The following is a 12903-nucleotide window of genomic DNA, read 5'->3' on the forward strand; positions in this document are numbered from 1 at the left end:
TAATTTCAACAAAATATTTTATTTATATTATATATTACTTGCAATAATATGGAAATATATGTATATTGAGTTGAATACCTTTTTTTTATACTATGATATATATAATATTTCAAAATTATAAAATAAAAAAATATTTATATATATATATATTTATATATATTATATAATATGAACTCCTGAAGAGGAAATCGTAAATTTTTTGATTATATAATAATTTTATTACTTCTTTATTATCTGAAATAATATATTATAATGAGAAAAAAAAAAAAAAAAAAAAAAAAATAATAAAATTAAATACAATACAATAAAAAAAACACGAGCCTTTTTTATAATATTATATAATATATATATATATAATTTTTTTTTTTTTTTTTTTTTTTTTTTTTTTTTTTTTTAAAGAAGAAATGAGGGTCTTAATAGATTTTAAAATATTTAAAATGACACAATAATTATATTATATTTTAAAACAAATAAAAAACATATGTATTGTATATATATAACATATCAATAGTATTAGAATATTATATTTTCGTTATTACAAATTGTAAATATATATTTTTTTTTGTTAACGATAATTTTATATAAAATATATATTTAATGTATATATTCCTTTTAATGTATAATATATTTGATATAAAAATTATGTATGATATAATTATTCCATATAAATTCCTTAATTACACTAAAAGGAAAAAATATCACATATAGTTATATACACATAAATAAATACTTTTTATTTTTTTTTTTTTTTTTCTTTTTTATTGAGCTTTAATATAAGGAAAAGGACAATGTATATTTACTTGGACCTAACAATCATACTTTATAAATTCAAATTTATATAGAAAATTCATTTAAAAAAATATATAAAATAAAAATCATTTTACTAATAATTTAAAAAAATGTTTTATTAAGTTTATCTTGATTCTATTAAATTGGTTCTTGAATAATTTTACAAGTCTATTTATTTTTATTTTTTTCTCCTTCCATTATATCATAATAAAAAAACTACTATGACCAAAATAAAGTCTTTTAATAATTCACACATATATAAATATATATATTTAAATATATATATATATATATATATATATAATGTATATATTACATATGGCTTAATATATTTTCTTCATGTAATTATTATTTTCCTTACGAAATATATTTTTTAATATACCACTTAACATTTTATATACTTAAAAAATGACACCAAAAAAAATACATATATATATCATTTTATTATATATATTTATAATATATATTATTTTTTTTTTTCTGTACCCCTCTGTTTATAAAAAAAATTATTTTACCATGAACCTTTCTAATATGTAAACCATTTGTCTATTTTTTTAAAAGAACAAATGTGCTATAATTAATAATATATAAATATATATTATAAAAGTGTTAAGTTTTTATTTTTTTTTTTTTTTTTGATTTTATAATAATAAACACCAAACATTATTTTTTTCATCCACATTATGTGTGTACAAGAAAAAGAAAAAATTATAAAAATAAAATAAATGATAATTTAAAAAATTTATAAATATAGGAAAAAATAAATAAATAAACCAATAATAATAATAATAATAATAGTTATGTAGAATTTATTTTTCAAATCAAAACATTTACACTTTAAATATAATTCATTAGATGATATTATTTGGCTTAAAATATATATATATATATATATATAAACTAGTCTTTTTTTTTTTTTTTGTTGTTGTTTTTTTTTCTTAATATATCTTAAATCCATACAAACCCCGTTGTTAGAACGTTAAGAAAAAAAAAAAAATAATAATAATAAAATAAATAAATAAAGTAGTTATATATAAAAATAAAAAATGCTTAATGATTTAATAAAATAATAATAATAAAATAAATAAATAAAGTAGTTATATATAAAAATAAAAAATGCTTAATGATTTAATAAAAATATTTTAAGATTTAATAAATGCCTCTTAGCTCTTTTTAATTATAAATATTTAGAACAAAATAAAAACAGTCAACTACACCATATATTATATATATATATATATTTATTTATTTATAATTATACCTTTACTTTTTTTTTTCCTTTTTTATTTTTTTTACTATAAAAAATTTAAAAAGGTTAACCAAATTATATATTTATATATATATATATAATATTATTTTATTTTATTTTATTTTTTTTTTTTTGCACAACCTTTTTAGAATTAAGAAATTTTAATTCTTCATTCATTTATATATATATATATATATATATATATATAATATGTGCACAAAAAAAAAAAAAAAAAAATTTTTAATAAAATAAAAAAACAAATATATACATATAATAATTTAAACTTTTCTTTTCTTCAAATAAGATAAAAAATAACTACATATTCGTTAAACACCATTTTTTAATATAGATCTGGCTTTTTTTTTTTTTTTTTTTTTTTTTTTTTAAAACATATTATGTATATATTTGATATAATAGAAACTTACACATTTTTATAAACTTCGAATAAATCATATATAACTATTTTCTTCAACACATGCACCACATAAACATAAAATTTATTTATTTTTTTCATTGAAACTTTATTTTTCTTTTATAAATAAATATATATATATATAAATATAACCTTAAGTATATATATATATATATATTAACATTTCAAATTTATAAGATATAATATTATATATATATATATATATATATATATATTATATATATATTTTTTCTTTTGAATTGTATTTTTAATTTTTGCTCACATATATATATAATATAATATATGTATTATATAAACATTTTTAGTTTTATTCTTATATTAAAATAAAATTTGTTTCATTTATAAAAAATTTTATATTTTTTTTTTATAAATATTTTTCTTATATATTTATAATAATTTAAAAATTCGTAAAATTTTGATTGCTTCTTGTTTAAAAAAAAAAAAAAAAAAAAAATTCTTTTGCCCAAAAAGGTACACACCACAATGTATATAAATATATATATATAATATTATATTATGTGAACATAATATATTTGTATATATTAAATATATATTAAAATGAATATAAATATAAATATACTTGTATAAATACATTAAAATTTACATAAAAATATTACTGGAGTAAATAAATAAATATTATGCGATATATGTTCATAATGTATATATGCATATATATATTATATGTATATTTTTTTTTTTTAATTAATTATATATATAATTAATATATAATATATATATATATATGTGTATATATATATATATATATCATTTTTAATTTTTTTTTTTTTTTTTTTTTTTTTTTTTAATAGAATATAAAAGGAAATAAAAAATTCGAATAAAGAACAGATATATTATAAAAACAAGTTTATTTATATTACCAAATTAATCCAAGTTTTAAAATTTTTTTTTTTTTTTATTTTTAACAAACCTATTCCTCCCCCAAATATATATATACATATATATATTAAAAATATTAATTTTTATTTAATTATATTTATTTTTATTTATTTATTCATTTATTTTATTATTTTTTTTTTTTAACATATATATATCCATTTGTATCAAAAATGATAAGTGGTATTCGAGTAAATGATAATTGTGTAACCGAATTTAATAACATGAAGATTAGGAAGACATGTGGATGGATTATTTTTGTCATACAAAATTGTGAAATAATTATTCATTCAAAAGGTTCTTCAACAACCTTAACAGAATTAGTACAATCCATAGATAAAAATAATGAAATTCAATGTGCATATGTTGTGTTCGATGCAGGTACGAAATTTAAATAAGTGGATTATATATTATATGCATAAGCACATAAATAAAAATATATATATATATATATATATATATATATATGTATGTATTTATTTATATTTATATATTTATTCATTTTATTCCTTTTACAGTAAGCAAAATCCACTTCTTCATGTATGCAAGAGAATCATCCAACTCAAGAGACAGAATGACCTATGCCTCTAGCAAACAAGCCATATTAAAAAAAATTGAAGGAGTTAATGTACTAACATCTGTTATTGAAAGTGCACAAGATGTTGCTGATCTTAAATAAATATATAAATGATTAATCCTTTATCTATATATATATTATGTGAAGAACGTACAAATTTTTACACCATATAAAGATTGCTTATTTAATTAAAAAAAAAAAAAAAAAAAAAAATAAAATAAAGAAATGAAAAGAAAAGAAAAGAAAAAATAATGAAAAATAAAGAGAAATGAAGAAAAATAGAAATATTAACGTACATAAATATATAAATATATAAATATATATGTATATATATAAAGAAAGGCCACATGTATATATATGTATATATACATATACCTTTATATATGATTTATATATATTTATTTATTTATTCTTTTTTTTTTTTTTTTTTATTTAACAAGTTCATTATGAAGTGAATCACATAATGTACCTTTTCCTTAAATTCAAAATAAACATAATAACAAAAAGAAGGAAAATTAAATATGATTACATATTATTATATATTATTTAAAGGAATTAGAAAAAAAAAAAAAAAAAAAAAAAGAAAAAGTAAATAGTATAAATTAAAACAACTATATATACATATATGTATTATATATGTTTATATATATATATATATATACTTATATTTATTCTTATCATTAGATCTTTCAAATTCTTATATTTTTCCAGAAATTTTATTTATTCCAAAGAATTTAAATGTTTTTATGAACATATTTTATTTATATAAATACATGTGTGTACACGTTATATTTTTTTTTTTTTATTTTATTTTTTTTTTTTTTGCATTTTAAAAAATAGAATTATAAAAGTTTAATATTGTACGAACATGCGTTTCTAATTGGACTTTTCAATTTTTCGTACGTATAAATTATATATATATATATATATATATATATATATTTTAATATATCGATATATTTATATTGAATTTTTGTCCGTGTTAAGGTTGAATAATATCCTTTGAAGAAAATAAAAAAATTAAAGATTTATATAATTACTAATAGTATTCATTCCAATTTATATTAGACATGTTTTAAAGGCCTAATTTTTATTAAAGTATTAAATAAAAAAAATTAAATCATTATGAGTATAATAGAAGGAACGATATTTAGGTCTTTCCCTTCTAAATAATAATAAATAAATAAATAAATATATATATATATATATATATATATATATATATATATATAACATAAACAAATAAAATTATAAATAGCAAAACTGATATGGAATAAAAGAAGTAAAATAAATAAATATAAATATATATATATATATATATATATATATATTTATGTGTGCAACAAAAAAAAATTTTCCTTTTAATAAAATATACATATATTAATATTGATCTATCATTACCTTATCAAAATTTACATAAAAAAAAAAAAAAAAAAAAAGAGAATTCCCTGTCCTATTGAAGAGAACTTAATTTTATTTTTGGAGTATTGTTCTCTTTACTTAAATCAAATTCATCAAAAAAATTATCAATATCCATGTGGATTTTATTTTTAAATCTTTTATCTATCATTCGTGTTTCTCCAGTACTTTTAAAAGAATTATAACTTTTGTTCTCATCATGAAAACTATCCTTATGATTTATATTGCTCACATCCACATACATATTATTCATAATATTCATATTATTCATATTATTCATATTGTTCATATTATTCATATTGTTCATATTATTCATATTGTTCATATCCATATTATTTTTATTATTGTGCAAAGAAACTTGTCTTTCCTCTTTTAATTGCTCTTTAAAAGAAACATTATTTTGTATATTCTTATTATTAAATAAAATTGTATCAGATATAAATTGAGGAGACTTATTCTCTTTGATATTTTTCCTAGGCACAGAAAGATTATAATCTATATTGTTAGGGTTCCATGTATCAACAAAAAATTGATCATTATTAATATTATCATATTGACTATAATCAAGAATATCTTTTCTATTATTATCAAATGTGTTTGTTTTCTCAGGACATGTTGATTGGTCTACATTCATATGTATAGATTCCATAAAATTATTTCTATCTGGAATAAATTCATTTCTTTCATTAAAGTCCCTATCTGTTTGTAATTCACCTCCTGATATTGTCATTTCCTTCGTATCTCCTTGGATGTCACCTTTATTCTTGATAATAATACCCTTTATCTTGTCTATAAAATTATAAGACTTTTGAGGATCATACATCTGATTATCTTTTTGTTCCTTTTCTTCTAGTAATAATTCTTTTTTCAAATCAACCATGAGAGATTCCAAAACGTCAAACGCACAGGATCTTATTTGCATATTATCATCTATCATACTTCTAGTGACCATTGGTAATATATTCGATACAAATTTCTTCATACAAAATTGATCATATGTATATTTAATAGAATGTAAGGTTGCTACTTTTGTTTGTATAGACATATCATGTATACCAACTTGGAATACATTTTCTAATATATTTTGTTTATCTGTTATTATATGTTTTGAAATTTTAGCTATACAAATAATACAGTTAGTTTTAATGCAACTATCATTTTCTTTTAAATTTTCTAAGAGAACATTAAGAGCAGCAGATCTTATATTTGTTTTTAATTTTGGAAAAAGATATATAAAATTTTTTATAGTTTCATTTTTAATAGACATATTATTATCCATGAATCCATATATATATGGTTTATATATTTCATTCATATGATTATGATTTAGATGTTTTTCTATAAAAGGAAAATATTCTAACAATAAATATCTTACTGTTCTATCAGTTAAATGAAAACATTTTAAAAATATAGATCCATATATCATTTTCTCAAATTCTTCACTTGTTATATCTTTTGAAATATGTAATATAATTTTTAAACATTTTATATAATTCTCAAATATATCTATATTCTTACATAATTCTGGTAATATCATTTGAACTTTTACATCTAAAGATATATTATCAATATATTCAAATAAATTATCTAAAAATATGCTTTTCTCTATTTTACTTCTCATATGTATTTCTGTTAAAAATAACATTGTTCTAACAATATAATTATTATTTTTTAAATTTTCATCATTTAATATATTATTCAAATTTATTTCACTACAATTATATGTACTTAACATATTATATACTTCATGTAAGTTATGTGGTATATAATCCATTTTGTCTTTCTCATAATTCACATTAAAAATAAGAAACGTCATACTACTATGAGCGTCACTAGATAAATAATTCCTCATACTATAAGTATTATTATCTATATTATTTACAACTCTATATAATATATCATTATTTTCATTGCCTGTAGAACAAATATATTTCTTATAGGACCATATCATTAATAGTATCAAACCATTACAATCAATATAAGTCGAATGTATATTATTTGGTATATTTATTTTATATCCATAACTACAAAATATATGATCTTTTATATCATTATATATATTAGATATACTCATATTCTTCTCATGAATACAATCGAAATTACTTAATTTCCATCTACCTTTGGAATTTACAAATATTGATAAAGGATTAATCAAACCATGTATATAATTACAAGAATTAATAAAATGAATAGATCTCATTATTTCATATAAACCCCATATAGGATCACTCTTTATTTTTTCATAAATCAATGGTACACATTTCTCTGTTACTATATATATCCTTTTCTCATTTTCATATGTATCAAGTACTTTTAAAATATTAGGATGAATTAATTTTTTAGAATATGATAAATGATTTTTTATATATCTTTTCACATACGTTGTTTCTTTATTATTCTTCTCATATATAAATACACAAACCTCTTCACAATTCTTATCATGCCCTTCATACATTTCATAATAACCAATCTTTATATCATACTCTATCTTTTTACCTATCATATAATTAAAACTAGATGGTAAATCACCAAAAAGTTTATTCACAAAATATTGTAACATTTTAACAAAAAATTAAAATAATAATATAAAATAAAACAAAACAAAATAAAATAAAATAAAATACATATAACTTGTATATTTTATTATCCTATTATTTTCTTTTTATTTTTTCCTTTATACTATTCAAATAAATCCACACATATATATATATATATATATATATATATATATATTTATGTATAATATATGTGAACTCTTTTAATTTATCCTGAACAACGATAAATATTATATTGTTCAAAGGTTACAATGAAAAAATTAAATAACTACAATTTCCATATATATGTAATCCATCATTTTTAAACATACAAAAATATATATATATATTATTATTATACATATATTTTATTTTTTATGTCGTCCTAATCATTTTTCATTTTAATCCTTTTTCCAAATATAGATTACATATAATCAAAAATTTATAGTTAATTCAATTTTCCAAATAACGAACCAAGAAAATATTTTATTTTAATTTACAAAAAAATAAAAATAAAATAAAAAAAAAATTCACATATATATATATATATATATATATATATATATATATATATAAAAACAACTTTTAATAATTTTACTAAAACAAATACTCTTCTTTTTTTTTTTTTTTTTTTCTTCTTTTTATAGTCGTCACAATATTTTACATGCATATAACAAATTTCACAACCTTCAAAATATATTTTTTTTCTTTAAAATTTTTTTTCGTCATATTATATATTTTTATATGTATATTTATACGAATTAATAAAAATGAGGAGGGGATTTATGCATATAGTGTTTAATTTTTTTTTTTTTTCTTCTTCACAAAAATATTATATAATTTATTATATATATTTCGAAAAAATATATATTTATATAAATATATATATTTTATCATATTAATAATTTCTCAAATATTATTATACATCTTTTGAATTATTTTTTTCAAAATTATTATTACAAAAAAAAAAAAAAAAAAAAAAAAAAAAAAACACAACAAAAAAAAATAAAATAAATATATATATTTATATATATATATATATATATATTCCTACCCTTTTAAAAGAATAAATTCGCCAGAGTATACAACTTTCTGGTCATTCTTTTTTTTATTTTCCCGTTTTTTTATTGGTGTTCCGTAATATATTTATATTTCCTAAAATATGCTTGAGCTAGTTGTAAATTTTTTATGTTTTCTTCGACCATTCTCTTTTTCTTTATTTTAGTGATAAGTGCACTAGTTATACAACATAAATTTCTATAACATTTCAAGTTGGCATTTATGATATCCCGAATTTTATGAACCGCTTCCTTTTTTAAAAATACCATGGTGTGGCCAACCTAAAAAGTTAAATAAATAAATATATATATATATACATATATATATATATATATATATATATATATATATATTTATTTATTTATATATATATCTACATTTTAACCTTATATGAATCCTTTTCAAAGTTTCTTTCCAACAACATGGATACTTTAGTTTTTTCATCCAAGCTTGAGTCATTTGAAACGGCAATATCCAAATATTGATAATAACTTAAGAAAGAAGCAAAAGTATATTTATACTGAAAAAAATATTTTATATTTAATGTTTCAACAATAGATAAAGAAAATAATTGAGGATATACTTTTTTTGGATTAAAGTTATTTTTCTCTTTTGTTTCATTTGGTTTAATACATTTTATAAAATATATATTTGTGTTCTTTAAATAGGAACATATTTTTTTGAGATTTTCTAAATATTTATAAGTTATTAAATTTTTACGTCCTAATGAATCCGTAACTTCAGTATCATCATAAAGGTTATTAATTAATTTGTTATTCGACACCTAATCAAAAAGATAAATAAAAATATATATATATATATATATATATATATATATATATCATTTTATATTTTTATGTTTATTCTCCGATCACTAGGTCCTTACCTTCAATAATTTCAAAATATTAGGCGAAAGGATGTCCTTATTTTTTGAAATGAAATTAGAAATACTATATGTTACATCACTTACAGTATGCTTAATTACAAAACTTCCAGTTATGTCCTTCTTACATATGGAATAATGATCATTCTTAGAAAATTTATTTGTATAAACACTTACAACCGACTTAATTATTAAAAAAAAAATATATAAATAAATATATATATATAATGCAAATATATACTATTAACACACATATATAAATAAGGTTTATCAATATATTCATATATTTACACACATATTATGTATTTATTTATTATATATATATATATATATATATATTTTTTTTTTTTTTTAAAACTCACTTCTTCCTTCTTTCCAGGTGCTAAACAGTTATCTTCCAATATAGAAATAATAGATGTTTTACCTCTTAATAAATCTATTATACTATCATTATTTGTATATTTTACTGATTCAATTATGATTCCTTCCTTTTTATATAAATTACTTTCTTTTTCATATACAACAAATAAATATATATTATGTATCTCTTCATTTGCTATATTAATTAGCAACTGTTCTAATGAATTCTTAACAAAAATCTCAAATCCAAAAATATCCAAAATACCTATAAAATTATCTAATTCTTTATTATTATTTAAAAAATTATTTATTCTTTTCGTAATGTATTCAAATATCTTATTATATATATCTTTAGATATTGATCTACATATTGATAAAGACTCTTCTATGCTTAAAGGAATTTGAATTTTCTGATTAGCTATACTTTTTTCAGTAATTACTAAACTATTTTTTAAACTCTCATAATCTATACCTAATAATTCACTAGCCTCATTAACTACCTTTAAATTCTCATCATCAATCTCACTACAGTTAGATTTACCATCCTTTTCGATCCCATTAAATTGAATATTTCCCAAAAGTAACAACCCTAAATAATAATATATATATATATATATATTCATAATATATGACTTGTCATTATATATAATCACTCCTAATTAATTTTTATATCCTTACCTGACAAAGTAAGAAAAAGGTCATCTTTTAAATCAGACATTTTCATTTTATCAAAAGATATCATTAAATTTTCAAAATCCTTTGCGTCATCAATTTCTGTATGTTTAATAAATATATGAATTATGTTTTAACCATATAGTAAATATATAAGTATATATATATATATATATATATATATATATAGGTATGTATGTTTTTATTTACTACGTACCAGGAATGTTTATAGATTTATTCGAAATATATTTATAATCTTCTTCTGATTTTATTTTGTACTTTTTTTTCATTTCATCATTCATTCCTTTCAGAATTCCATAAAAAATGTGATAACATCGTTCGTCTGGTTCCTATTATTTTTCAAATTATAAGATAAAATATGTAAATATATAATTATATTCATATATATATATATATGTATATTATTTATTTCAACTAACCTGTGATACTACTCTTATTTTTTCCAGTAAAAATATTTCTATACTTGATGATACAATATTTTGATTTTCATCTAGTTGGATTTTAATATACTTTCCGTATCTACTCGAATTGTTGTTCTTTACAGTTTTTGCATTACCAAACGCCTAATTAAAATATTATAGAAAAAAGATAAACGTATATATTATATATATATAACTACATATGTAACAATAAACTAAGTGAATTCATTTTTTCCCACATATATATATATATATATATATATATTCACATATCTTGTCTCCTTACCTCCAGTATAAAGTTCGAGTCCCATAACGTTTTTGATATATCATTATCCTCCTTAACACCAGATAAATAAAATTTGATTACAAGTTTGGACGCTTCTGTTTTTCCTGATCCACTTTCTCCACTTATAATTATTGATTGACTATTTTTTGTATTTATAAAATCAAGCATTGCATCCTTCGCATATGTATACACGTGAGGTGGTAATAAATCAGTGTTCTTATTCTTATACTCATTCATATCAGTATCAATTACTTGATAAGGATTTACCGATATTAGCATTGGCTCAGCTATAGTATATATATAATTCTTTTCATATCTTAAAGCTAATGTGTTTAATACCTCTGCAGAGTTTTGATGAACCATATCATTTAATCGATGACTATTTATATTTACCATATTATTACAATTAAATAAATGTTCCTTTTTCACAGTATATACACTATTAGTTTCAGGAGATATTTCTTTTACCTCATAATTATCTCCATTTATATTAAGAACTTGACATTTAAAAAAAACCAAATCAGGATATAGGTCAACATTTGGACTTTTATATGTCCACACATAAAAATTTTCATTGTCACTTTTATTTATAAATGTACTATTAATCCTGAAATAATTATTAAATTCGTTAATTTTATTCACCATTATTATATTTTATTCATTAATAATATATGTTCTATATTATATATATATATATATATATATATATATATATTTTTTACAACATTTCTTTCTAAAAAAAGGAAAATATAAATTTACACGTGCATATATATATCGTAATGCACTCATGTAATTTCATAATTTATATATATATTTTTTTTCTCCGCTTCCAATCAATATTCTTATAATTTAAATAAATATACAAATGAATGATCTCATTGTGCTCATACTTTTTTTTTTTTATTTTTTTCTTACTATTGTTGTTTTCATATATGGAAAAAATTATACTTTAAAAAATTATAATTCAAATGTAAGTATTTTTAATTATTTCTTTGGTAGTATGTATGTACTGGCAAATGTGTATAAATATATAAATATATATATATAATTATTTTATTGACCAATTCTACATGTCATAAAACCTTTTTAAAAAAATATTGTTTTTAAGAAGGAACACATATTTTATAAATAAATACATTTAAATTAAAAAATATACAAAAAGATTTAAACTCAGCTATATATGAAAAAAAAAAAAAAAAAAAAAAAAAAAAAAAAATTAAATGATTTTTTCTATAAAAAAAATATTAATTTAATATAATATTAATATTATAAAATATTTTTATATTATATATTAAATTATAAATTAAA

At 17.6% G+C, this 12903-nt stretch overlaps 3 protein-coding genes across 3 annotated transcripts; 1 reads left to right on the forward strand and 2 right to left on the reverse strand.

The window, feature by feature from the left end:
• Window positions 1-3538: 3538 nt before the first annotated feature.
• PGSY75_0503400 (actin-depolymerizing factor 1) lies at window positions 3539-4044 on the forward strand (the record flags this gene model as incomplete). The annotated part of the gene is made up of 2 exons (XM_018784316.1): window positions 3539-3746; window positions 3884-4044. 2 exons carry the CDS (start codon window positions 3539-3541, stop codon window positions 4042-4044), a joined length of 369 nt encoding a protein of 122 aa, XP_018642971.1.
• A 1351-nt stretch (window positions 4045-5395) lies between these two features.
• Window positions 5396-7921, reverse strand: PGSY75_0503500 (putative protein kinase; the record flags this gene model as incomplete). Its single annotated transcript, XM_018784317.1, has 1 exon — window positions 5396-7921. The coding sequence occupies one exon, from the start codon at window positions 7919-7921 to the stop codon at window positions 5396-5398; it is 2526 nt and encodes an 841-aa protein (XP_018642972.1).
• Window positions 7922-9019: 1098 nt separating this feature from the next.
• Window positions 9020-12240, reverse strand: PGSY75_0503600 (myosin B; the record flags this gene model as incomplete). Its single annotated transcript, XM_018784318.1, has 8 exons — window positions 9020-9235; window positions 9340-9738; window positions 9841-10020; window positions 10200-10786; window positions 10876-10971; window positions 11087-11219; window positions 11310-11453; window positions 11596-12240. 8 exons carry the CDS (start codon window positions 12238-12240, stop codon window positions 9020-9022), a joined length of 2400 nt encoding a protein of 799 aa, XP_018642973.1.
• Between the last annotated feature and the right edge of the window lie 663 nt (window positions 12241-12903).

Source organism: Plasmodium gaboni, chromosome 5, assembly GCF_001602025.1.
Source record: "Plasmodium gaboni strain SY75 chromosome 5, whole genome shotgun sequence".
Taxonomy (NCBI): Eukaryota; Apicomplexa; class Aconoidasida; order Haemosporida; family Plasmodiidae; genus Plasmodium; species Plasmodium gaboni.